General features: G+C 52.4%; 6 protein-coding genes across 6 annotated transcripts; 5 read left to right on the forward strand and 1 right to left on the reverse strand.

The window, feature by feature from the left end:
- Positions 1–6,723: 6,723 nt before the first annotated feature.
- Positions 6,724–7,536, forward strand: LOC309414169 (uncharacterized protein; the record flags this gene model as incomplete). The annotated part of the gene is made up of 1 exon (XM_082011456.1): positions 6,724–7,536. The coding sequence occupies exon 1, from the start codon at positions 6,931–6,933 to the stop codon at positions 7,534–7,536; it is 606 nt and encodes a 201-aa protein (XP_081867582.1). The 5' UTR covers positions 6,724–6,930.
- Positions 7,537–10,323: 2,787 nt separating this feature from the next.
- LOC309414209 (uncharacterized protein) lies at positions 10,324–10,965 on the forward strand (the record flags this gene model as incomplete). Its single annotated transcript, XM_082011506.1, has 1 exon — positions 10,324–10,965. One exon carries the CDS (start codon positions 10,324–10,326, stop codon positions 10,963–10,965), a length of 642 nt encoding a protein of 213 aa, XP_081867632.1.
- Positions 10,966–15,081: 4,116 nt separating this feature from the next.
- LOC309414377 (uncharacterized protein) lies at positions 15,082–15,366 on the forward strand (the record flags this gene model as incomplete). The annotated part of the gene is made up of 1 exon (XM_082011687.1): positions 15,082–15,366. One exon carries the CDS (start codon positions 15,082–15,084, stop codon positions 15,364–15,366), a length of 285 nt encoding a protein of 94 aa, XP_081867813.1.
- A 2,365-nt stretch (positions 15,367–17,731) lies between these two features.
- On the forward strand, positions 17,732–19,168 carry LOC309414400 (uncharacterized protein; the record flags this gene model as incomplete). Its single annotated transcript, XM_082011713.1, has 1 exon — positions 17,732–19,168. Exon 1 carries the CDS (start codon positions 18,845–18,847, stop codon positions 19,166–19,168), a length of 324 nt encoding a protein of 107 aa, XP_081867839.1. The 5' UTR covers positions 17,732–18,844.
- Positions 19,169–22,595: 3,427 nt separating this feature from the next.
- Positions 22,596–23,428, forward strand: LOC309414170 (uncharacterized protein; the record flags this gene model as incomplete). The annotated part of the gene is made up of 1 exon (XM_082011457.1): positions 22,596–23,428. The coding sequence occupies one exon, from the start codon at positions 22,596–22,598 to the stop codon at positions 22,938–22,940; it is 345 nt and encodes a 114-aa protein (XP_081867583.1). The 3' UTR covers positions 22,941–23,428.
- Positions 23,429–24,961: 1,533 nt separating this feature from the next.
- LOC309414180 (uncharacterized protein) lies at positions 24,962–26,004 on the reverse strand (the record flags this gene model as incomplete). The annotated part of the gene is made up of 2 exons (XM_082011472.1): positions 24,962–25,385; positions 25,870–26,004. The coding sequence occupies 2 exons, from the start codon at positions 26,002–26,004 to the stop codon at positions 25,281–25,283; spliced, it is 240 nt and encodes a 79-aa protein (XP_081867598.1). The 3' UTR covers positions 24,962–25,280.
- Between the last annotated feature and the right edge of the window lie 1,089 nt (positions 26,005–27,093).

Genomic DNA, 27,093 nt, shown 5'->3' on the forward strand with positions numbered 1-27,093 from the left:
GGTTTGCCTACACAAAGAAAATCAATGCATCCCTGATGCAGTTCTGAGCTTCTGCTGGGTCTATTCAAACACAAGCTGAGTGTCTGGCACCTCTGTGAGCAATATTTCTCTTCTCACTGTAAAACTACAAAGAAACAGGAAGAAAATAATGCATAAACTTGTAAAGGATAATAATGTCTTCTGAAAGTTTGACACAGGCACAACCCAACTAGGAAATCTCCATGTAGAGGTCTACTTCAGAACCTACAGAGAGTCCCTATAAATACTTTAACATTTATGAGAAGGAGGTCTTGCCTATGCTAAAATATCTGGGTTACCAGATTTCAAGCTGAGGTGTTAGAATAAACGGTGAGAAGCCTCAACTGTCTTCAAAGAATGACAGAGTCAGTAAGAGTTGTACCAAAACATAGCACGCAAGATCTGCACTGCAGTCCTCAATCTGTGTCTAATGCCCTTTACTGACTCTGTTTCCACATTGTTTCAGTCCCTTCTTTGCATTAGGATCTGTAGCCCACTCACCAAAGACCACGTGAGTACCTAGGTTACACCAATGGCTGGACACGACTATCATGGGTAGGAAATGCCCACCTAGATCATCACTTCTTGCAGCTGCAGGATTTGCCAATGAGAATTTTCCCTCTGGAGGCACAAGTGAAGTGTGTCCCTTTGCTTCTGCCCCATTAATTCCTTGCAAATTAATCAGTTCTCATGGGCAGGCAGGTGTATGCCTCCTCAGAGGGGACCTGCTGGGAAGGAAATGCCATTCATGTTCTTCTACCCTGTCTGGAGAAGTTGCAATTACATGTCTTGCTTCTCCAGCAATTCACTCAAGGAATTACTCTCATCCCAGCAAAGTCTGGAAAGGAGCTGGCTGCATTTACCGCAGGGGTGGAGCGGCACTAAAATCGCAATCTGCTCCCCCTTGCACCGTGCAGAAAGCAAACCAAGGACCCTGCTAGCATCCTCGGGGCTTGCAGCAGCTCATCGAGGAGCAACCCTCTTTGGAGCACCCCAGGGATCCCGGAGGATGTCAGGCAGCAGGCAGGGAACTTGCCAGGCAGGCTCCACCATCCTCTCATTAGGCAGCGCTCCTCTCAGGATGATGTGGTGAGGTCTTCAAATGAGAGCTGCAATTTTAGGCCGTGGAAAAAATTCCTCTGAAATACTCTGTGTTCTTGTCAGCGTTCAGCCCCACAGCAAAGTGCATTGGAGGCCATGGCTGGCATTAAATAAGCATTCATCCACCCTGGCTCAGTTGCCCAAGGCTCTGCCTTACCTTGACCTTCCTCCCTTCCCCTCTCCCTCCCAGAAAATGGTTCTACCTCAACAACGTCTCTTCCTGCATGACTTCTGAGTCCCCACTTCCCACTTAGGTCCATGACCCCAGTTAGGACCAGTCTTCTGTGATTGTCATATCTCTTCCATCTTCACCTTCCTTTCATCCTCTTGGCCCATGCTGGGCTCCCATTTACCACTTCCAACACCCACAAACAGTCCTGCACAACCTCCAACTCTGAGCCCCGCTCCCTCCCTGCTGAGCAGCTGGGCAGGAGTGGTTCTGCTAGGTGCCAGGGCTCCAGCACGCAATAGGATTTTAGCCAGATGAAAGGGGATGTTGCAGGAGGGACATGTTGACCTGCAGTGCATCATGCCCAGTCCCAGAGCCTTGGTTCCTTGTGCTACCACTTGCACAGGCAGTGCTGCCCCTTAACTTCTCTTTTAAAAATGCAACAAATACTGCAGTGAGGCCAATTCAATTCAGAGCCAGAGAAAATGGTCGATGCCCCATCCCTGGAAACATCCCAGGTCAGGCTGGACCAGGCTCTGAGCAACCTGATCTAGTTGAAGGTGTCGCTGCTCATTGTAGGGGGTTGGACTAGATGGCCTTGAAAGGTCCCTTCCAACCCAAACCATTCTATGATTCTATGATTCTAAAATGTTCCTAGGAAAGCAGTTCCAACAAAGCAGGGCAGGAACTGAAGCCCTCTTGTCTGCCCTGTGTTAGTGACACACACATGCAAACCTAAATCCCCCATATTGGAGGATTTGCGAAAGATTAGGCAAGCCGAAAGACAAAGATGGCTTTGGCATCACAGAGATGCTCTTAGCAAGCATGAGGGCAAGATGATCTTGCATGGAGTTACGTGCAGGTGACTGAGTCCCGGGAGGCAGCATGACTCCCAGCACATCCCAAACACATGGTCTTCTTGCTCCTTCCTCACGTGCATGTCCTGTGACCGGGAACAAACATACCTATTTTCATGAAATTTTCCAAATATTTGTTTCAAACACCAGCCCGATGAAACAGCCCATCACGTGCCCGAAAGACACAACCCAGGGGTTCAGTTTCGGCTCTTACACTGATTCAGCACCAGCAGCTGCTGAGTAAGTCCCTTAGCATCTTTGGCCGTCGCTGTCTGCGTTTGTCAAACAGATACGAGGACGCATTTTTTGGCTCCCTTGCAAGGTTGCAGAGGCGACAAATTCATTAGCATTCATAGAAGGCCTTTGATTTTCTGCAGGCTAAACAATTATGAAGCAAAACAAAGGTAGTGATCAGAAATAATAAGCCAAAGAGTAAATACCAGAAGACACGTATAGCTAAAAAGTATGGGTTTGGGTTAGTAAATAGGGATATTCAAATGGTCAATGGCTGTCTCACTTCCAGGAGGAAGGTGTCTAGGACTATAAAAGGTCTCCTGGCCCAGCTCACTTCATTCGCTCATCTTCTCTTCCCTTCACCTCTCCTCACTCTTCAACAGGGTAAGTGAGAACATCTAAACCTTCCTTCCTTTTCACAGAAGCAAAATGCTATGGCTACCTTACTTCAGTATCCAAGTAGAACTGGGTACCTGGACTGGGACTTTGGCTGAAGTTGGGCTTTTATGAACCGTGTACTAGGAATTATGGGGACGAGCTAGAAGTGTTAAGGAATGGAGAGACTACAGGAGTACCAGCAGGGCCAGGCGGAGCAAGGGGACCAAGAATGTCTCAGGAGGGCCCAGACTGAGGACTATGTGCACTGTGCTGTGTGATTCTTGCTAAGACATGAGGGATGCCCTGGTACGAGTAGGTGAGCATCTACATTGCAGGAAAAAGACAGAGAGAAGAGTTACAAGCAAGATTTGCTACAAACAAGACAGCACTCTGTTTCAGCTCCCTGAATCTCTGAATTCAGCATCAAGAGAGCTTTGAATTAATTCTGTATTTCTAAATATCCTGCTCCCAGTCACAGACAGACTCTCTCTTGTTCCTTCCAGCTTTGCCTACCCCACTACCAACAACATGCCCAACGGAGGTTGTGGATGCTGCGGTGGAAGTAACTACTCCATGTGCTGCTACAGCAGCCCCAAGTGCTGCAAGACGCAGTCGTGCTGCCCGCCCATGCAGTACTGCTGCCCCAGCCCCTGCTGCATGCCCATGCAGTACTGCTGCTACAGCAGGAACAACAGAGGCTGCTGCGGCAGCCACAGGGGCGGCTGCTGCGGCAGCTAAACCCACCCGGCAGCGGTCGAGCGGGGCTGCGCTGCCTGCTGCTGCCCTCCTGGATCACCCGCCGTTGGACACGGATATGGATACGGATATGGATATGGCCCTGAACGCTCTTCCTCCTTTACTTAGAGACTGTAGATCTCCTCTCCTCTTCTTTGCCCGCCTTTAATCACCAAATGCCTGTAACGTGCTTTGAAGTTGCCACCCACTGATCAGTGTGATTTTCCTTTGTAAGCGTTACTCCTGCTGTTAATTTTCCTCTCGGTGTGTGGGATGTTTAATGCTGTTGATGTATCATACTCCCTTTTCTTGCTTTAATCTCCAATTAGTCGGGCTGGATAATAAAATTTGTAAGTTTTGATGCTACAAACTTCTCGTATATGTTTATTCATTCGCCTTTTAATATATAGCCCTGGTCTGGGACTTTTTTAGCATTTGCTTAGTTTCTGAATATAATGAATTTTTCAACTATTTGTCATGTTACTGATGACAGCACCCCGGCACATGCAGTAAACTTCTTGGGTCAGTCTCTCATCCAGGGAAAAATAGCGCTTGCTAGTGTCAGTACATTATCTCAGCTACGGGACCATCCTCTCGGCATTGCAGTTTCAAGCTATCTTTCCCTTCCCTATGATGTTGAAGACACACAGTCTGCTGTCGAAGCATCGGTATGGTCCTAAAGGTCTTTTTTGTTAATGGAAATCTTTCCAACAAATTTGCTGAGCTTTAAAGCCGGCTTCTTAAAAGGCCCGATAACTGGTCAATAAGATTAAATAGACCAGCAACATGGGAAAAAGTCATTGAAAGATGTGGAGATATAAGTCTAGCCCGAAGGATTCAGAAATACCGCCTAATTTAATCTAGAATTCTATTGAAGTGTGGCAAATTTTAAGAGATGAGATTCAGAAATGAAATATTTGCACTTCGTGATGTGAAAAATCCTCAGGAAGGGGAAGAAACTCCAACACATCTCTTCTAACATGAAAAAATCCAAACCCAGCATAATCTTGGGACTGCGGTAACGAGCCATAAATCTAAAATTAATGATAAATCTAAAATTAATGATAAATCTAAAATCCTTGTTGGCTCATAACAGATACCAAGGTCTTTTCCGCCCTTACATGCAAGCCCTGTGGCTTCCTGCAAGGCAATTATGCTTTTCCTATAGCTAAAGAATAAATTATCTCCGCGGCAGCAAAGTCGCCAGGTCCCATCACGCGCCCTGGCGTCGTGCCCCTGAATTCTGCGCATGCTTTTCCCAGTGATTCAAACCCAAACGCCACTGGAAAAACCTCTGAGCATCTCTCGCAGAGCCTCTGCCATGGAGCGAGCGCACGGAAATACCTGTTGCACTCACAGCCCCGGGGCTGCCGTGAGAGATGCTTTGCTGGTATTTAAAAAATGCCTTGACCGTCCACAGAAATGCAAAGTGGAGCAGCTACACGGAAAATGAGTCAAAGCAGAAATGTCAGAAAGGTGGATATGGTGCTTGGCAAAGCCTGGAATTGTTAGTTCATGAGGTCAGCACGCCTCGGTGGCGTCCGCGTCCCAGACTCGCGGCGCGTAAAAGGGCTTTCAGTGCCGTACGCGCTCACTTGACCGAGGTGCTCCTCGCTTGGAAGGGAATTAATTCGTTTCAATAGGGGAACATCCATCCCAGCCACAGCCTGACGTGGTCCACCCCTGTCCGTAGGGATCCTCTATTCAAAGCTCGCGTCTTCCAGTCATCCATACTACACACAGGGCGACAACATCCGCCGTCCATCACAGTCCTGATGTCACCCTTGGTGCCCTCGCCATCCCTCCCGCTGTCCGGTTCCTCTGTGCTCTGGAAGGTGGTGAGTACCACCTGCAGATTATCACAGACCTTCTCTGACAAGCAAGGTCCAACCTGCAGCCCCATCCACAAAGCCAGCTGGAAAACCTCCCGAGTTTTCTAACAGAAAATTTCAAGTTTGCAGTAACACATCAAAAGCCAAAGATGTTTCAGATGGAAGCTTACGAAAGAAAAAAAAAATCCCAATTGATTGATAACGTTTTCAGCGTCAGAAGATGGGTTTGTTTGGCAGAAATTGCAGTTTTTAAAGAAATAATTGTACTCTCTGCACTTTTTTAGATGCCTTCTGCAGCTTCAGTGCTAGGGTACTCCATGAAGAAAGGTCATCGTATCAGGAAAATGTTGTTAATTAAAACCTGATGTCTGTTTTTAAAGAACAGACGCATTAAAGTGTAAGTTTCAGATGATGTTTTTTCTGAATTTTGCTAATCCAGAATTCAGAATTTTTTATATATAGTAAACAAAAGTCCACTTGGAGTCCAGCTTCACGAAATAAAATTGCAGTCTCACGAAGTTAGCATAATGAAAAGAGGTTTTCCCACTTTTAATTATATTCAAGTAGAGATGATAACTGTGTGTAGCCCCTGTTCCATCACAGGGCACCTCCAGCCGCAGACCATGGTACCGTGGCACAACGCGTGGAGCGGGGCGTGAAGAGGCAGTAAAAGCGCCTCATCTCTGCTGAGTATCAAGCTGGATTTCCAGCTGTGGGTAAAAACCCCAGGCAGCAGTTTGGGGGAAAAACCCAGCTCCATGGAGCCCACCACAAACACGACGATTCCTGGTTTGGGGTTGGTCAGGGTGACGTTAAGCTGAAACAGAGTTGAAAAATCCATCACTTCTTACTGAAAACAGAATTTCACTGTTTTTCCAATTTTTCCTTCTTTAAAAAAAATTGCACTTTATTTTGGCAGGAAGCTTGCTTGTTTTCAACGACAGGTTTTTCTCTGTTTTCTTTCAGCCCCATGAAAAACCATTGTCATTTGTGTACCTCTGCTCCAACACCCTGTTTCAAGACTTAAGCCATTGGGCGCCCAGACATGGGACTGGACACCAGGCCTCCTGGGCCTTTTTGTGGTTTTCCCACTGCCACGAGAGACTCCTTTTGGGCACACCACTCAGCATCATGGTATTCCAGGTATCCTTATCCCAGGATCCCATCTGACTAACATTAGGTAACAGCGTATTTGAACATGACCGATGGGAGAACTAATTAGATAATGGCCACCGCATATGCAAAGAGCTAAGCTGACATTACATCAAGGGAGATGCTAATTGCAGCTGATTAATCCACTAGCAAGTGCCAGAAAAAATACACATACAGAAGTGGCACTCACTGCTCAGCTATTAATTCCCATGGCATGCCTCATTTCTAAGAGAGCTTGGCCTCATATAAAAGCTTTTGGCCCCAGCGCTGTCCTCAGGACTCAGACACCCTGCTCAGCCCGTCCGTCCCCGGTCCCAGGGTGAGTTGGATTCTCTCAGCTGTCTCGGATTCCTCATTTTTATTTCATAGAAACAGCAAAAAAAAAGAAGTCGGTGGGTTTTTTTCTTTTTCCCAGACTGTTTATCCCCGAGGGCTTGGCCATCTCTGCCACAGGATGCATTACCATAAAGGCGACGGCGACCAGGACTTGTGCCACGATGGCTCGGTCTGCGGCGAGAAGGGCTGGACGTGGCACGGTTCCACGGGGTGCTGCCACCACAGCCCCATGGGCGCCACGGACCTGCCCCCTTGCCACGACCCCGGCAGCCTCAGCCGCGACATCGAGGGGTCCTGCCAGAGCGAGCCGCAAGGTTGCCAGCCCATGGAGCCATGCCCACTCCAGAGCTGCTGCCCGCCACAGCAAAGCTGTAATTTTGGCAAGCCCCGGCGGCGGGTGGAGGTGAGCCACGTGCAGCCCGTCTGCCCCCCACCCGTGAAAATCCACCGCCGACCGCTGCAGCAGTACCGCCCACCCTGGCATGGCGAGGAGCCGGGTTGCTGCGGCAAGCCCCGGAGGCGAGTGGAGCAGTGCCCCACGCAGGATGCCTGTCCCCCCGTGATACTGCACCCCCGGCCGCTGCAGCACCGCTGCCCCTCCGTCCCGTGCTGCCGCCCACCCGTCCAGCACTGCTGCCCGGCCGCTGTGCCCCTGCCGCTGCACCCCAGCCAGCACCAGCAAAAGCAGGTCCCCCTCTTGCCACCCTGCCTGCAGAAGAAGTGACCGCGGGGCCGGCGAGGCACCGGGACCCCTCCCCAGCACGCGTCGGCTCTGCGCTCAGCGTGGGGGAGGCTTCACTCCTCGCCCAAAGCGCTGATGCTCCCACCTCGGCTTTCGGCACGGTGCCACGCCGCGGTGGCTGAGGGCTGGTTGCTGCCCTTCGCAGGCTGGATTCAGGGTCCGCAGTCCCCTGCGCGACCCCGGCACTGACACTTTGAATTCCCAGGGTCCTGCTCTGCCGGGGAATAGGCTTTAATCGTCCAAATTCCACTTGGTTCTTCCTCAGCCGTTTCTCCCCTCTTCTGAGAAGGTGAGCAGCCTGGGGATGGAGAAAGCGAACAGAAAAAGCCTGAGCAAGAACGGGGAAACAGCCTGCCACGGACTCACCTTCTCCCACGGGTTTAGCGGACCATGATTCCACGGTTGTCTGAAAACAGAGGCAGGACTGTACTGGGAAAAAAGTACACACTGTGGCTTGCAGGAGCATCAGGGACTCCCGCAATTTCATTTTCTCCCTGTGTATTCAAGAATAAAGTTGAAAAAATTCAGCTGACACTTGGTTCCTTTTTTTTTTACCCCCAAAAATACCAAGAACATTTCGATGAGAAGATGTCAGAAGTCATTAAATTTCTCACAAGGGAACTTGTAAGTTTAAAATCGAAATTAGAGTGCACAGGTCAGGATCTCAGCTCTGGCTGCAGCAGCTTCACCAGGCTGAACCGCGTGCTGTAAAAAACCCTCTCCTGCGGTTACCCGCCGCAGGACCAATGGATGGACTTCACCATGGTCCATCGGCAAGTGATCTGGGCGCAAACAGTTTGCTCTGTAACGTGTGCCATCACCCTCATTAGCCAGAGAGTAACCCTGCACCGGGAGCCCATCCATCATATAAACGTTAATCATGATAATAAGCGAGTGCCCCAGCACGTGAGGCGTGTCTGTGCGTGCCAGGAATGCCTTTTCACTCCGGGAGGGAAGATGCAAGCCAGGCTCTTCCCCCGCAGCTCCCCACTGCCTGGCTCTCGCAGGCACACTGGTAACGTGCTGTTTCTCTCCCGCTTTGCCAGAAAAGCCTTCCACTAGTGCCATCAAAATATATACCTCTGTTTGTTTGCTTTGGCTAAGCATAGCCCCAGTGTGTCCTCACGGCCGCTAGCAACCACCGAAGAAACAGAGGAAGAAAAACAGAAATTCGTTCGTGTTTTCTTAACGCAGAAAACCACAACAATTTATTTTTCTCACGGCTAATCTTAACCAGACGAAAAACCACTTACAGATGAAACTTAACCTCAGAAATTCCTTATTTTATTAGCTGTTTTCTTCCCGCCTTCTCCTCCCTGAAGCCAGTTCCCAGGCACCATCCCAGCAGGGTGCCTGAGGGCTGACTCAGAGCCCGCAGACCAAGGGCCAGATGAGCCCTCACGCTGGCGCTCCCAGGTCAGCTTTGGTCCATCTTCCAAGATGCTTTTCACCAGCTGCCCCAGCCTTTCCATACCAGTTAGTCCATCCCAGCTGCAGGACCATTCCTCCAGCCTGCCCACATCCCATCTTCCAGCAATTTCAGCTGCTGACCCCAATTCAGTGCCACCTGTAGATTTGCCAAGTCCACCCCATTGTCCAGGGCATTAATGAAGATGTCAAACAGCACCAGCACAAGTATCAGCCAGTTTTTCACCCACCATGTAGTTTACCCATCCAGTCCATACCTCCACTAGTTTAACTACAAGGCTGCCTTGGGAGACTGTGCCAAAAGCCTTGCAAAAGCTGAGGTAGCACCATCCATCACACTCCACCATCCACAGAGCCAACCTCTTCATCACCGAAACCCATCAGCACGATTTGCTTTTGGTGACTCTGAGGTGGCTCTTCCCAAGCACCTGTTTGTGCTTCAGGCACATGGAAATGCTCCTCACGGGTAGCAGAATGGGAAGGCCGGGACATTAACACTGTGCACATCACAGCTCCTGACTCACAGGTCACCCATCAGCCTCCAGTCAGTGTCTTGGTCCTCTGGAGATGGTGAATAAGTACATTATTACTCTCCTCACATAGTCAATGTGTGGCTTAAACAATATGAGTCCTTTATGTGCACCACTCAGTAACTACGTTATAATTAAGAGATGCTTATCAGGAATTGTGAGTCAAGCAGAGCATGCCAAGTGCTGGGAACACCATCCAAATGGAGGAGATGTTTTGTCAATAAATAATTTAGTCCTCGTTCCTGCAGCGTGTTTCATTTACAAGGGGAACACTTGGAACCATATAAAAGGCCTCCATCCCTTGCCTCTCACAATCTGCTCCACTGGTCAGCATCTGCCTTCCCTTGTGAACTGGGTAAGACACATCCCGGAGCAGCCGGGTTCATTTTCGGATGGGTGTCTGGATTATTCAGGAGCTCACAGACCTGGCACGCTGGCACTGTCCTTCAGACCATGCTCCACACACAAGGGTTGGATGGACGATGGGCTAAGCCAAGAAAGAAGCTGTCGGGGGACTTGGGTATGGGATTTACAGCAATGACACTATATGCTGTAGTGCCTTATGGTAGTTTCCATTCTTGGAGGAAAAAAAAAAATCTAGGGTGAGATCAGAAAGAGGGTTTGGACATAATCTGACCAGTATCGGGCAACTGCAGGAATTTCCTTTAGATCCAGGCTTTCAGGTTAAGCAACGTTGACCTGTACGTAGATCACTAAAGCAGCTTTATGGAAAATTAAGTTAAAACAGAGGAGATGGAAATACAAGCCTACCTGGCCGTGTGTTTTTCAGGCTTTCCCCTACAACTCAAACATGATATACTCTTCTGGGAGAGAATCATACTTCAACTTGAATTCAACCTGGTATGACCCCTCGGGGTCCTGGCTGGACACCCGGCGCACACCCTTCCGCTACGGCTACAACACCTGCTCCTCGGGGTGCGACGGCGAAGGCGTTGAAGGTATGAGAGGACACAACTACCGGCATTACGGCTATCGGCAGCCAGTCTGTTCCGAAAGATGCCAGGGCTACGCTGCAGCTGATTCGTGCCACGAAGGCGGGGGCTCGAGCTGCATCAGGAGACCCACATACAGCTATGGGTCATCGGGGGGATGCCACGGCTATGGGAGGTCGGTCTGCTCTGAGAGGTGCCACGGGTCATCAAGTTCGTACCACGGAGGTGGTTCGAGCTGCGTCAGGAGACCCACATACAGCTATGGGTCATCGGGGGGATGCCACGGCTATGGGAGGTCGGTCTGCTCTGAGACGTGCCACGGATCAGGGTACCAGAGGGGGAAGCCGTGCTACCGCAAGCCAATGCAGCGTGTCCCGCAGTGCTGCCCAGTGCAGACCTGTCCCCCTCCAGTGCAGCAAGGCTGCGTGCCCGTGGCAAAGTGCATCCCAAGCCAGCAGCAAAAGCAGGTCTGCAAAGTGCCAGCCCAGAAGATGAAGTAGAGGACGTGAGGAGTGGGGAAGAATGAGAGAAACTTTTCACTCTCGCGACGTCGCCGTGTTGGTCAGCGTGTCCCATGTTGCTCACGGATCTCCGCTCCTCCTGTCATTTGGCTTGTAACGCACTTTGAAGGTGTAACCCGCCGTCTCTGTGAAATATTAAGTGCTATTCACCTCCTTATTTCACAGCAGACACGGAGGCAATAAAAATTATGGTTCATAACCTCCTTGCATCAGTGTTTTCCATCCCTTTGAACTGCTTCTGTTCCTTCTTGTGGCCAAAGCTGGTGTTTGCAGTGTCCCCGTTCACCCTCACATAGAGGTTCCTGGTTGATTCAACCTGGTGTCTTTTTATCCCTGCTCCAGACACCTTCCTCACTGAGAAGGAACTGACAGTTTTCATCACGGATTCTTTATGCAACCCAGCAATTAAATACTAATATACTAATGTAAAAAAACCCACACACTTCATCAGAGAGGTAAAAATGAGAGAATCTGCTTGGCACGTCCTTTCATTCACCGACGAGGCAACGGGTGCAGTTTGGCTTGTATCAGAAGCCTCCAAAATAAGACCTGGGAAAAAAGTCAGGATTCAGGAACAGGAATGGCACAGATAGTGCAAGAGCAAGAGGGGATGCCGAAGCTGGTGAAAGAGACATGCTCTGGTCCACGGTCCATTAGACCTTCAGAGATCCCAAGCATGACAGATCTTGTCTCACCCCAAGGGAGCTCCTGCAGGACCTACATGTCTTCGGCAGCCGGTGCTCAGTGATGCTCGGGGCTGCTCTGACAGCTGAGAGATGTTGGGAAAGACCACGGAGTGGTAAGACCTCTCAGAGCTGAAGGCTTTGACTCAGGGAGAAATGGAGATCATCTGGCCAGGAATATATGTCAAATGGAAGTTAAAAGCATGTTTGTAGACGTCAGGGGTGCACTTGGCTGGACCCGCTCTCTCATGGAGCAAAAGGCTCCAAACTCCTTGTAAGATTTAAGGTTAGAAGAGGAATCCTTGTAAAGTTAGAAGAGGAATTACCTGGGAGGATTGTTGCAGCAAAGCAGGGACCTGGAGTCAGTGACTCACAGCATCACGTCCCAGGTAGCTCCTCGCACCTCACCCAGCCCAGGTGAGAGCCTCCATCGCCTCCATCTCCCAGTGTCCTGCCTGGCCCAGCCGGCAGGATGTGACACACCACAGAATCAGCCGCTTCGCAACGTTAGTGGTGGAGATTTCCCCTGCAGCACGATCTGGATAAGGAAAAGAAGTAAAAACTGGCGCAGGGTGCACCTTCCTGGGATGGAGATTTTATAGGTGGACACGCGGAGGCTGCCAACATGATCTGCCCTGACGCTGCATCAAGGCTTTCTTGCCAACCTCTTCCTCACACCTCCTGCTTCCCACGCCCCGGTGCAGGAGTTGCTCTGCTTATGCTCTTTTGAGATAGATTTGTCTAACCTCTGACAAGAGGGATTTCACACGCGCAATCCCTGTCCGAAACAGAGAGAGATCTTCTTCGTGTTTAAATCAATTCTCAGGGATTTAGAGGTTTGAACTTGTACGTGGGGTGTCCCCCAGATACTGCTAAGATCTTGGGGGTTTTCTGTGCTTCATTTGTCTCCTTAATAAATAGAAAACCAATAAATGACATATGGAAGCATCATGACCATGTATAAAGCCACCAAGATCCAAACTGGGAAACAAACCGTCTCCTGAGACTTGTATTAGGGCAGCTGCAAAGGCAATTTCCTCCATAAAACCAATAAATTACCCAAAGAAAAAACCTGCCATCCACTCAGAATAGGATCAAGGGGCACAAAGAAACGTCTCCCAAAGATTAGGAGCTTTGGAGGGGATATGTGGGGCTCAGAGACCAGCTGTAGGGTCAATACGGTCCTGTCTGGTACATGGGTCCAGGTCTCTGACACATCTGAGCATCCTCCCCACCAGGCCAGGCTCAGGTGGATGACTCTATTGCCGAGAGAAATGATAAACGTGTTTGTCACCATCCACATGATCTGGGGTGTAATTAGTGAATCGTGAATACTAGTTTCACAAGAACTTTTCATTCTTCTGACGTTTGTGAAATATCCCCAGACACATTCTGATTTCCTCACGTATCAATTCGTTCAAGTGATTCAGCTCCATTGGTTAGCAATGAATCTCCTTGACTCTGTATTTTACTTTAATTTGATCTGTGCTATTATTAATATTACAATGGCCTCTAGAGTCCTGGTTGAGATCAGGCCTGGTGCGCTCCATAGGCAGAAAGACACTTTTCTCCCCAAACCAGAGCATTAAATCAACAGAGACACGGGTGCCGATGCCCTCCCCGATGTACATGTGAGGACAAAGGCACAGAGGGGTGAAAGAGCTCAAAGAGTCACAACATTTTCCTCCCTAGCTCTTTCTTTGTTCGAAGTGTAATAAAGGTAACCAACAGCAGATATTTGGAACAAGTATCTTGGGAATAGGATGCTGTTGGACAACTTTTGGCCCCCTGAGCCTCCTGCCTGGTTGCTCTCTGCCTCCTATGGGGTTTTAAATTCCTTCTGTTTGGGTTAAAAGGCAAAGAGAGGACTGGCTTGAAATATTGCAACACTCCTTTTGGTGCTTCTTTGCTGTTGTACTCAGAAATAGGTTACTTTTTGATGCTAGTCACCGGCCACATCCCACCACCTGCATTTGCCCACTCCCATCGTTCCAAGCGGACGCATCCAGCAGGAGTTTGCCTCAAAGTCTTGCATGGCTATCTCCCACCCCTAAACCCTAAACCCAAGCCCCAGTGACAGTTTTAGGGCCCAGAGGCAACTCAACTCCTTTTGTAACCCATCAGAGCCAAGCCCAATCGCCCCAGCAGAGGCGGATGGCCAATGCTGGCCCCCGGGGCTCAGCGGAGGATGCTCATGCTCCTTGTTTTCAGGGCACCCCCCTCATAGACCAGCCCTGGGCTCTGTGCTCACCTTCTGCCATCCCATCATGTGCTCACAGCTGCACCCGTAATTCTCTGTCTCCTTTGCCCACTCACAACCTAGATTTTTTTCCCAAGCTGCCCAAACGCACTCATTTTTCCACCATGGCCTTACTTGTTCTCTTTCAAGCCCCTTTTATTTTCCGTATCCCTTTGCAACCCAGTCCACCAGCCCACCCCACTATCCCAGCTTCCCATCCTCTAACATCTTTGCGTTGCCGAATTGGGCTCAGGGCTGCTTTGCATTAGGCACAAGAAACAGGTAAATGTTTTTGTCAAAGGCAGCAAGACCATCCAGAAGCCTCCCCATCCCTATGCATGAACCACACCAGGCGTGGTGGGCAATTAACATTTTTATGGAGTAACGAGAGGAATGGTGATCCCAAAGGCGGGATATTGATCTGCTTGTAATACCATGAGTCAAAACAGCAGTGTAAAAACTCTCCAATTAACAAAGTGCTCGGGATGGTGAACAATCAAGTCCCTCCAGTGGGAGCTCATCTTGTTTCCGGAGGAAAAACACTGGGCACGCTATAAAAGGTCTCGCACCCCATTTCTCCTCGTTGTCTCAGCTTACGTCTCCTCTCAAATTCCTGTTGAACGGGGTAAGTCCAAAATTCTGATCAAACTTCTGCACTTTTAATGATCACCAGCTTTGTCCTGATCCTGAGGTCTTGAGCACTTATCTTACACGTCTCACCTCTGTGACTGTCTCTGGTCACAGTTGCTCAGTCCTTCTGCCTAAGTTGTCTTCTCCATCTATGCCTATACATAAATAATAGAAAGCAACTAGGAAAACTTAAAACTTATTGGTTCAGACGGCTGAGGACAGGGGTCTTCAGGTCTAGCTCTGGCCTCTGGCCACCACTTCTCACTAGTCACTAAGTGCTTTAACTTCTATCTTGTGTAGTTGCTAAACATAGAAAAGAAAGGAAAGATTGCCTCAAAGCTGTGCAGGTCAGGGACCCCTCTGGGCAGACGTGCATTGCTAATTTTTCTCTCTTCTTCATGAATCTGTCTTATAATGAGAGTTTATTCTTGATATATAATCCCATCTAACTAGACATCTATTACTGTCAGCTGACAGGCATCACAGTGTCTCTTGCCTTTGCACCCACTCAAAGAAGACAGTCTTTCCAGCAGGTCTGCAAAGATGTGCTCCCGCCAGGACAAAGACCAGTGCCACCGGCAAGAACGATCCACATGCCACAGCGGTGAAGGGTGCCACGGGAACAGCGGTGGATCTGGATGCCATGGGAGCAGAGGATCCGGATGCCACGGGAGCAGTGGTGGATCTGGATGCCACGGGAGCAGTGGTGGGTCTGGATGCCATGGGAGCAGAGGATCTGGATGCCATGGGAGCAGTGGTGGATCCTGCCATGGAAAGCCACAGGATTGCCAGCAGCAAATTTATCAAGTATCCTCAAAGATGAAGTGATGGGGACATTATCTGCATGTTATACACATTCATGTCCTTGATCTTGTGCTGAGTTCAGAAAGCTTTGCATGTCTCCCAGCAACCTTCAAAGAAAATGTCTCCTCTCCCTCCCCTGGTGAGTCCTGCACCTCTGCTGAGCTTATCTGTGGGTGCTAAAATAAACTGTGTACATTCACGCCGGCATGGTTTTCTCTGAATCAGTCTGTGACTGTATATGAGCCATTAGAATTCTGAGTTCATGCGAGTTCATGACTTTTCTTTCGTATGTATTTCATATCACAACACAAGAGACCTTCTGCTTGTGCGATGGCCCTGGAGTTACCCTGCCCAGACACAAGCACTAGGGGTAGGCACTGCCACACTCTCCCCTCTGGACTCCGAAGGAAAAGAGAGAGAATGAAGATTTTTAAATGCTGACATTTTAGGAGGCCACCTCAGGCCTCCGCTCTCCTCCACAGCACCTTCCCACAGAGCTGGAGACCCAAAATCCCCCACCAGGACCCCATGGGCTGCATTACACAAGCCCTGGGGGCCAGCTCTGGACACAACAGTGGGGCAGAAAAAGTCCTGTAGTCAAAGAAAGGCACCCACAAAGGGGCAGAAACCCCTTTTTTTGCCCTCTGGCCCCAAGGCACCATCCTTGGGGCAGGGATCTCCACGTGTGTGCGACAAACCCCCCAGCAATCCTTTCTAGAAACCCTCTGCCCAGCACTTCCAGAGCCCTGGGTCAAGCCAGGGGCGTTGCAAGATGCTCCCGTTGTTACACAACGAACTCATAAATTTCTTCTCGGCTTGTAATTAAAATGAATTGTGTAATTTATTGGTCTGGTATTGCCATTTATGAAATGGATGTTGCCCTGATAAGATTGTTCCCGAGTGTGTCATGAATATTAGAAATATCTGGCATTGCTAGAACGGGTGCAGGCAGCAGCTAACTCCCTCACCAGGCAGCTGGAATCATCTGAAAAGGCTTGTTGTGCGAGTCTGGCATTTCCCTTAAGCCCCCAGTGCAAACCCCATTTTCAAGGCGTGTTAAAGCTGACAGCCACAAAATCTAGAGGCTGCCCAGGACTGCTGGCTGGGTGCTGCTGATCTTTAACAAACTCCGAACAACTAAAACATAAGGAACTGAATACAGTGCGATGCTGAGAGCTAAACGTTACTTTAAGTCTTTTTTCACAGAGAGTATTTACCGTATTTCTTCCCACGCCAGAGCAAAACACCATTAAAGAGAAGTGATCAAGCCTGGGTACAGTTTGCCCTGACACTGTTCTAGTTCATAACAGCAATTAAGCAACACAAAAGAAGCATTTAGGTTGCATACCTGACTCATTAACCCTGCCCTCTCCAACCGCCTTTCCAAAAATTCTCCTTATTTTGGTAACAGCAAATGTGTCAGGTTTTCGGGTTGCAGGAACCGCTCAGGACTTGTCGTGCCTTAACAAAGGTTCGGGCACAAAAGGCTGGAAGAGGCACCTCGATGCCCGGCAGCTTGTTTAGTTTTCCAGCCGCTTCCCGAAGGATGCCGGGTCTCTCAAACAGCTTTAGCAAAGGTGGGATGGGGCTAAGCCCCCATCCCACTGTGGTCAGCGTCTGGGAATAGCATCGAAACTCAATCAGCATGGAGAAAGAAAAATAAAAGGCAGGAGAGGTGGACCAAAAATGCCAAATGCTCAAGCATCTCTGCAGGCAAGGGAAATATTTTTCAACCAGCGTTTTCCAAGCACTGAAAAAATCATAGCAGCTCCCTATTTCAGCTAGAAATACTGATTTTAGTCTTTTATTTGCTGCCTGCTTAACTACTGAAATGCCTTCCCCAAGTAGTGGCAGAAAAGGGCAAAACAAGACCCGTGGTCCTAAGTACTTCTTAGCCCACGCAGCAGAGGTACGGGAAAGGTACAGGGAGTATCTTAAATTATTGCTTGCGATTAGCTCTCTCGGCGAAGGTGGTACCTGGCCAGACCTGGAGGCTCGTGTGGATCTGTGCGTCCAAATGACACTCAGATTTGTCGGCCAATTAGAAGCTAATTGGGGAGCAGGGAAAAGTGCTCCAAAAAGGACGTTCCTACAAGTTTGGAGAAAGTCCCCGGGGTCTGCCAGCTCCCCACAACGTGGCAGCCACCCCCGGCCACCGTGCGTCACCGAAGACGGCACCCATGGGAGCCCTGCTCCTCCGCATGGCAGCACCAAAGCTGCTCACAACCTGGAAAAAAACCACCGGCGCTGCCACTCCGGCATTACTCAAGCTGAAAGTTAACCACGTAATTATGCGCCTCGCTAATCCTGGATCGCTACCTGGGGCAGATCTTCCTCCTTCCAAAAATAAGCATCCCAGCCGCTTCTGGTCCTTCTCGCAACAGCAGGAAACTTTTGACTGGCAAAAAGTTTCTCTCTCTTCACCACTCCACTGTATTTCAGCTGGTTTTAAGAGAAACAAGCCAACAGCCAAATTGCTGCTAAGGAGGAGCTGCCTACGCTGTCAAGGGCATTATTGGCACGTATAGGCACATGTCTGCGTTTATGGGCACTCGCAGGGCTAGAGCACCTCCAGGCATTTTAAAAGCGTGGTGTGATTTAGGTCTATGACATAATTCCCCCCCCAAAAAAGCAAAGCGCTCCCCAGCTGTGACCAACACCACAAACCAACCGGCAAAGCTGTAGAAACCGGGGCCACCCACGCTGCTCCCCCACTGGAGCTAAGCACAGGTAGAGCTGGCAATTAAATATTTCTGCGGCAGAGGAAAGACGACCGATAACAAGAGGCGATACCCGGCGCGGATGAGGTGAGTCACACAAGCAACTTGAAGACTGGGGAGGCAAAAAAAAAAAAAAAAAAATTAAAGCCATCGACAAATTAGATGAGCAGGCAGGCCTCTGCGACAGGGAGGTGCTTCATTTCCAGACGGGGTGTGCAGAGAGGGTATAAAAGCGCTCCTGCCCCGGAAAGCCTCATTCCCTCCTTGCCCCTTCGCTGCGCCAGCATCCGGGGTAAGAGCGGCGACGCCGCGGGGCTCGGCGCAGCGTTCGACGCTCTCTGGGAGGCAGATGGGTTTGGAGCGGGCTGGACCCCGCGCTTCGTAGTGGGTTGGGGCTTGCGCTGCGGGGGCTTGCGAGGAGGGAGGTGGGGTGGGGAGGGAGCACAGGGGATGCTGGAAGAGAGCAGCGGGGTTGGGACTTGGGCGGAGGCTCTGGGGTGTCGCTCTCCTTCCTCCGGGAGCGAGAAGGCTCTGCTTCGGCAAGCCAGCCGTGGTCAGCCTGCCCAGGTGCCCTGGGTGCTCCCGGCATCTTTGGCTACGGTGTTGGTGGGACCATCCCACGGGTGGTATAAGAAGCTGATGCAAGGTTTCAAGATGATTGTGGGGTCTGGCTAAGACTGGATAAATGTACATCCAGATTTCTCCTCTCTGGAAGAGCAGAAGCAGGAAAGGAAAGCCCCCGACGGCTCCTCTCTCCCCGCAGGTCACCCCGACACACAACAATGTGCTCGCGCCAGGACAAGGACAAGTGCCACAAGCAGGAGCGCTACACCCGCCAGACCAGCGGCGGCTGCCACGGCTCCGACGGCGGCTGCCACAGCTCCGGTGGCGGCGGTTGCCACAGCTCCGGCGGCGGCGGCGGCTGTCACAGCTCTGGCGGCGGCGGCTGCCACAGCTCCGGCGGTGGCGGTTGCCACAGCTCCGGCGGCGGTGGCTGCCACAGCAGCGGTGGCTCCGGCTGCCACGGGAAGCCACAGGTCCAGTGCCAGCAGCAGCAGCAGCAGCAGCAGCAGGTCCACCAGCTGCCCTCGCAGAAGCTGAAGTGATGGGGTGTCCCGCATGCCCTGGCGCTGGCAGCAAAGGCCACGCACGGACCAGCTCCCTCCGGCCTCCCCGGAGCTTTGCAAGCCCCGGGGCTGCCGGGCTGCAGACCCTCCCCTCTGCCCCGCAGGACCACCGCGCCCGGGGGAAGGGGCATCTCTCGTGCTTCCCCGCTGCCTCCGCCTGATGCGCCAGGCTGTGCTTCGGCCCCATGAGGTGCCCCTAAATAAAGCATTAAGTTCCCAAGACCTCTCTCGTGTTGGCCTTTCCTTGAACTCCTCGTCCTTGTTTTCCACGCACGCTGTAGCGGTACAGCTGGGTGTGGAGGAATATAGAGTCTATACAGTTGCTGGCAGGTCATATATCTTAACCAGCGGAAGTCACCCCGAGAAAGCGCCCAGCCCTTCAGCGCGTGTGAGCGGGGAGACCACCTAGCATTGCATTTTAGAGAGAATGATGTTGCTGCGTAAAACAGTAATTGAATTCGGCAAAATCTTTACTTCTTTTGTCTTTTGAAGCACGTTGTGCGCGTGCTGGCGGCAGATGAGCTCAGCAGATATCTGCTGCCGTGAGCTGGACTGCGGGATGCAAAGAGTCAAGGGAAGAGCTGGCAGAGGGGGAAGCTAAACCCATCTCCCCGCACAGCCAGGACCTGGCAGAGCTGCCGCTGGAAAGGCAGGCAGGCAACCAGGGAAGGAGTTTTGCAGCTGGGAGCTGGGATCAGCCTGGCCCAGGTGTGTTACGCCCTGCGCAAAAGCCGAGCGAGGGGAGCCGGGTGGTGCGGCCGTGCCCGGCTGCCAGCCCCCCTCAGCCCAAGAAAACCCCAGACGCGATTACTAGTCGCAAGTTTTGAGGTTCCTTTTCTTTGCCTCTTAGGTTTTTGATTGTTCAGAGATTTTTTTTTTTTTCCCTGTAACCACAGTAAAAAAGGACAGAGCCTTCTCTGCGCCTGTTTTGATGTGGTTTCTGCTTTTAACTGAAAGCTGAACTAACACATCTGCGAGGCTGGTGACTGCAGGAAAAAAACACCAGCCGTTATGAAACTTGGTACCTGGTTGGTCACACTGAAAATACTCATCTGTCCTTTCTCATTGAATGCATGAGATCATCACCTGAAAAGCAAATCAGCCTTAAACTCTCCTGTGCAGAGCATCACGCCTGACCCAGGCAAGACACGACCGCTACTAATATCCTCCGGAAGCCAACAACAACATATTGCGCAAGACTCAGGCAGAGAAACGCATTTGTCCTTGAGACTTTAGTCACTGGTGATCATTTTGGGTGGTAGGAGGGATGCACACAGCCATAGCAAGAAGCCCCGTGGACGTCGCGCTCAGCCCGCACAGGAGCCCTTCTGTGCGCACACGCGCTTGTTCCAGCAGCTACACGGGTTTTGCCTGCGGCGGACGCAGCTCCAAGTGGGTGCCTGCCCGGTCCCTCTGCTAATTACAACTGCAGCCACCGCTTTCTGTGTGGTATTTTATGACATCGGTGGCAGTCAGCGCGGTAACTGCCGGCTGCGTTTCGTGCTGGGTGAGCCAGGGTCCTGCGAGGCCGGAGGAGAGCTTCGCAATCCTCCCCGCTGTTGACCCCTCGGGTAAGACACAGCCATCGCCACCAGGTCGGGTCGTGATGGACGGTTCAGGTACGGAAAATTTCAGATGTGAGCGGCATGAGCCACCCACGCCCTGGGGACACCTGCGTCCCTGGGGGAGGTTTCATCCCGTTGTCACCACATCCCCCTCTGCTCAAGCTGGGCCACCTGCAGCACAGAGGGACCTCGGGGCCAGCTCAACCCCTGCCAATGGGCGTTTGCCTGAAGCCAGACAGGAGCCACACAACAGCTTCCCAGAGAAGCAGAAAGGAGCTCATTTTCAGTGCCACTGCTGGTGCTGAGCATAACGAACTAGCAGTGGTTGACCTGTGTCTTGGGAAAGACACCGGCTTTCAGCTCAAACAACCCGAACCCTGGCGCTATCCCCTCCTCCCTCGGAGAGCGGCCAAAGCGTTTCTCTTTGGCACCAAGGTGGATCTTTGTGTCTGTTTGCGTGGCTCCCAACGTTATCTTCTACCTCTCAGACTTTTTCTTGCCTTTGTCCTGTAAATAAGGAGCTGTGGCATTTAGAGGTCAATGTACTTTGTGGGGCGGCAAAGTGCTGGGCAGCGTTTCGACCAGGACAGGGCTGTGCAGAAGGGCCATCTCCGGAGCTCCAGCTTTGCTCCAGAAGATGGACCAATGAAGAAGACAGCACCAGATGGGTCTTTTAGTTCCTCAGTCTTCAATTCCTGATCTTTGTCATTAAGAGGATGGAAATATCTAGTCTTTGTCAACAAAGCACTCGGGAACCTTGCTCAGATGTATGTGAACACAGCAGGGCTTGCAAGGCTTTCAGCAGCGCCCAAGACTGTCTTCTGGCTGCTCGGGTGCCTTTGCGGGGGGAATTCACACCCTTTAGGTCAAGGAGGGGAGCTAGAAAAGCCCTGCTGAAGACTTGAGACCCTTCTTTAGAGGAAGCCCAGGAGGACTTTGTCCTCGCCCCACTGGCTGTCCCCGTGGCCATGGATGCTCTTTTGGACCGAGCATCTAAGGGAGAAGAGAGCAACTTTCCACTCCTTTTTACCTGGATTATTTCTGGCTTTATCTGTTGCCGGATCAATAGCAGGGATCAGACTCTGAGAGCAGAGCCTCATGGGATGGGGCTATAATTACGCCTGGATTTAATTTAACAAAACAAACCTCAAACAGATGAGCCTTTGGAAACCCAGGCACCCACGGGTTTTCCTATTAAGGGCAGGTGAGGCTGGCAATTAGGGACGTATGTGGCACAGGAAACAGATAAAAAAGGAATGATACCCATCGCGAATGAGTCAGGTGAGCGATGTAAACAGAGGGCGGTTTGATGGGGATTGGTATTAAATTAATAGATCGCTATGACAGAGAGCTGTCTCATTTCCGGGCAAAGGGATCTAAGACCTCTATAAAACTGCTCCTGCCCCAGGGTTCTTCATTCCCTCCCCTCGCTCCCCTCTCACGCTCAGGTAAGTCTGGCATCACGGTTGGATTTTCCTCCTTTGGGGACGCCTTTCCCGGCAAGGGACGCGGAGCACGGGTTTAACGCAAACGCCGCTGCTGGGACGCAGGGGATGCTCGCAGCGTGGCGGGATGCGTGGAGGGAGGCCAGGACCTGTCTCGTGGCTGGGCCACGCCGCGCTGCTACGGCCGGCTGATGAAATCCTCCACCAGTGGACGCAGGGCACTGCTCCAGACCTGGGGGGTCCGCCAGGCCCCTGCACAGCAGCGCTGGGGGTGGAACTGCAAACGGGGCAGGCGCGGGGTCCCCAGGATCGGGGCGCTGGGGCAACCGGGGTGGTGGGACATGCAGCAGCCCCCGACGGTTCCTCTCTCCCCGCAGGTCACCCCGACACACAACAATGTGCTCGCGCCAGGACAAGGACAAGTGCCACAAGCAGGAGCGCTACACCCGCCAGACCAGCGGCGGCTGCCACGGCTCCGACGGCGGCTGCCACAGCTCCGGTGGTGGCGGCTGCCACAGCTCCGGTGGCGGCGGTTGCCACAGCTCCGGCGGCGGCGGCGGCTGTCACAGCTCCGGCGGCGGCGGCTGCCACAGCTCCGGCGGCGGCGGCGGTTGCCACAGCTCCGGCGGCGGCGGCTGCCACAGCAGCGGTGGCTCCAGCTGCCACGGGAAGCCACAGGTCCAGTGCCAGCAGCAGCAGCAGCAGCAGGTCCACCAGCTGCCCTCGCAGAAGCTGAAGTGATGGGGTGTCCCGCATGCCCTGGCGCTGGCAGCAAAGGCCACGCACGGACCAGCTCCCTCCGGCCTCCCCGGAGCTTTGCAAGCCCCGGGGCTGCCGGGCTGCAGACCCTCCCCTCTGCCCCGCAGGACCACCGCGCCCGGGGGAAGGGGCATCTCTCGTGCTTCCCCGCTGCCTCCGCCTGATGCGCCAGGCTGTGCTTCGGCCCCATGAGGTGCCCCTAAATAAAGCATTAAGTTCCCAAGACCTCTCTCGTGTTGGCCTTTCCTTGAACTCCTCGTCCTTGTTTTCCACGCGCGCTACAGGAGCGCAGCTGGATTAACAAACGTGCTTGTGCTCTTCGTGCAGAGCGGGTTTCTCTCTCGACCCCGGTGACATTCTGGTCACCAGCCACAGTTCAGCGTGGATCATCCCGGGGCGCCCACCAGCTCCGCTCTCCTCCGCCAGTCGCGGCCGACGGCGTTCCACGTGATGGGGAAAGCACAAAAACATCCCCCCATCCCGCAGCGTGTCCTGCCGGGGCTCTACACCCAGGGTGCGGCGCCGGTCCCGGGTGCCTCCGGTGCCCCCGGACCCCCAGAGCTTTGCATTCCTGCCCCATCCCCTCTGGGCTTCCCCGCCACGACAGCTTTTTTTACACAGCTTTGAGCAGCCTCTACCCAGGGAGGCTCCTGGGGGTCCCTGGGTGGCTCACGAAAAGCAGGCAGTCATCTTGTTTCGTACGGTTTTTATTGCTTTTTTATGGCATTACAACCGCTTATGTAAGACGCAGGAAAATAAGCCCCCCAAAAATTCCTTTCGGATATTTACAATGCAGAAACATCACACATAAGGTGGCTGATGTATTAACCCCTTCAGACAGGTAGCAGCTAAGGACCCGATCCTGCACTCACTAGCTTGGGAGGAATAAACCATGCCAAAAACATCCGTCTGTGTAGTAAAGTGATCGTAAAGCGAATCCTTGTCAGAAACTACGTGTCTTCCCCTGACGTTCCAGAAACTTGCAGATGGGGTTATAAAACATTACAGACCTGATAACTGTCTGCAGTATTTTTTTTCCACTGAAACTCACGGTTTCTACCATCCCCTCCTCGCTATAAAAAGTCTTGTTTTCTTGGTTTATACATCGGGAGCAATGTTTTAACCAAGCATGGCTAAGGAGAGCAGTCCTCTCTCCTCATCCTCACTGTCAGTGGTATTTCTTTGCACAGCTTTGTGCAGGTTAATTACCCAAAGACATGGGTAAAGGCTTTCCTAAAATAAACAAAACATGAGGGCTAGGCTTCTCTTTTTTAATGGAAAAGAAAGCCAGCATGCTGCGCCAGCTGCATTTATTAGACTGAAACATCCTCGTAGATATTGAGGTGCATTTCTGGTCCTCGCCAAACCCGTGAGAATTTTGCTGTTCACTTCAAATAAGCTGGAGACGAACTCCCAGACCTTTCATTTTCCCTGAAGAACTGCCACTCTTTACTCATTATTACCGTACAGCCTGAGTCAACTAATTGTATGGCTCATTCCAGCCCTATTGACTAGTGATTTTTCACTTTCTACCCATTAAAAACAAAAGGAGCTCATGGAAGAAGGGGTTGATACATCAGCCCTTGCTCTGCTGTTGTGTTTACAAGAAAAAAAAACAACAAATCTGCCCCCACTCCCCAGCCTTCAAGCTGCATTTGCAAAGCACCCCAAAGAGACACCCGTGGAGCGTCGGGACGAGAGACCGGGGTTATGTTTGCCTCATGGAGGTGATACAGGGCGCGGAGCAGGGTCTTCACGTCTCCCCCGCCGCCGCTGGCGCAAGGGCAGGCGTTGCCTGTGCCCGAGGCGCGCAGGGAGCCCGAGCGGGCAGGAGGGGCGGCCGCGCCGAGCCCGCGCGCTGCTGGTGCCTCTGTCCTCTGCCCACGGGGCAATTCAGGCGTCCTGCAGGAGAGGGAAGAAAGCCCCGCGGGGGACTTCACCCGCGGCTGCCCCAAAGCCCTGCTGAAGCCCCCATTTCCCCACTGCCCACCCTGCGATACCTCTGCTTCGCGCTGAGCTTGCGCCCGGCAAGTTTTTATTGGCGTTATTAGAGCTGATTAAACGCTCGCTGGGTCCCCAGCTCAGCTCCTGGCTCCATCCCACCCTCCCCGATGGATCGGGCTTGCTGGGGCAACCGCAAGGGCTGGAGCGGACCCGGGGAGCCACGCGGCACCTCGGGGTGACACCGGTCCCGAGGAAGGATCTGTCCCTGCCTAACGAGGCAATGCAAATGCTGCCTGGCAGCTTCGCCTGCTGGCGGGGCTCCCGGCGCTCTCCCTTACCTCCTCGCCGCCGCGCCCCGGCGGCAGCGGCAGCCGCCCGTCAGTACACGCAGGGCTCGGCGGAGCCCCTCTCCTTCTTGTTGATGGGCTCGGTGTCTGAGTCCGGCAGGCTGGCGATGTGCCTGTACTTGCTGGTGGGCGACCGCTGAGAGAACGGGAGCCCGTTAGACCTGCCCAAAGGGCCAAGGCGGCGACGCGAGGGCCGGGTCCCCGCACCGCAATAGCGACGCAGCACGAAGGGCAGGCGCCGCGGGCAGCGCAGGCTGCGCGGGGTCCCGCGCGAAGGCTTCGTAGCGTGGCATGACGCCCGGGTTTGCCCAGGGAGGAAAGGGAGGCACAGCAGGACCACAGCACCCCGTGGGACCGGGCAGCCCTTCCTCACCCTCCTCCTCCCCTTCCCTGCAGGAAAATGGGGACAGCAGGACTGGGAGGGGTGCACAGGAGCTTTGCTGCCTTGCAACACAAACCCAGGGAAATTGCCCATGATGCCCAACCCCAGGAAAATCAAAGACTGGGGAGATCCAATTCCCACCCTGGGTATGGGGTGGGTGTCGCAGGACCCCTCAGCACCCCCGACCACCCCAACACCTTCCCCATCCATCTTTGCACCCTTGAGGCCATACAGTTACCTTGACAGGAGCAAACTCCTGCTGGATCAGCTTCTTGAACTCACTTCTACTGAAGGGCTCAGATTTCTTCCCCTTCCTGGCACTGCCCTGGTAACTCTCCATCATGTCGGTGATGGCTTTAATGAGCTTGGACATGCCTCCAGTCCTGGCGAGGAGCAAAACTTGAGGGCACAGCAAGGTGGCAGCGGCAGCTCTGCCCACAGAAGAAAAAACCCACATTCCCTTCCAGTAACTCAAAACATATTCAGTTCAGTTTCAGCCTTTCTACATTTCCTTGGCAAAGGTAAAAAAAAAACCCAAAACCTCCCTTTGCTGGATGCTGAAAGCTGGGCTGCCCGCCGCCCTGGCTAGTCTCGGGACTTTCACCTTAATTCACTTCACTTTCCCACTCCCTGCTTAAATTAAAAGGACGAAGCTCCCCGTGGCCATCTCAGGCACTTGTCGGGTTGGATGAATCAGCTCTTGCAGCTAAGGAAAGTGCCGTGTCTGCACACCCGCCGCGCTCGGGGCCGTGCGGAGGGAGTCCGGGCAGCTAATCCTGTGCTTGTGTCTTTAGTCCCTGCTGCCCCGAGCCTTGCTGGGATGCAAAAATGACCCTGAAAACACAAAAGCTCATTTCAAGTACAGAAAGCAACGGCGGGAGACTCACCCTGCTCACCTGCATCGACCAGCCGACGGGCGCAGATCGGACTGGTGGGAGCAGCTCTGTGCTTGCGGGCTGCCGGGGGTGGGTGGAGGGTGAGGATTTCTTCCGGTCAGTCCTGTTCTCCGGCTGCTCCCCGCATTGCTGCACTTCCCAGGGAGACTCCCTCATTATCCTTCCCCGGGGAGGATGTTTACCAGCACACCTGGGAAAGACGTATGTAGGTCAGCGTGCAGCTCTGCTCTCCGCGGGCGCTGCTCAGGGACCCATGCGGGGAGCAGAGGGGTTTGCACGGGGGGGTTGTGCGGGAGACGTCTCCTCGGATCAAAAAAAAAAGCTAACCGGAACGTCTCTTCACATGGGGAAGTTTGCATTTAGCTTCTCCCAAAAGGTGTTTGGTTTTTCTTTTTTTCCTTTGCAACCAAGGCGATTTGTGAGTTCGTGGGGCATTGCAACGCCGAAGCTTAGAGAATGTCAGAAAAAATAACTTCCTGCAGAAACAGTGGTTTTAACCTTATTTTTGAGGCTGACATATGTGTCTTGTACGGGTTGCCGTTACATTCACATCTGCCCAGCTTGGG

The sequence above is a fragment of the Phaethon aethereus genome (genome assembly GCF_964289735.1).
Source record: "Phaethon aethereus genome assembly, chromosome: 28".
Lineage (NCBI taxonomy): Eukaryota > Metazoa > Chordata > Aves > Phaethontiformes > Phaethontidae > Phaethon > Phaethon aethereus.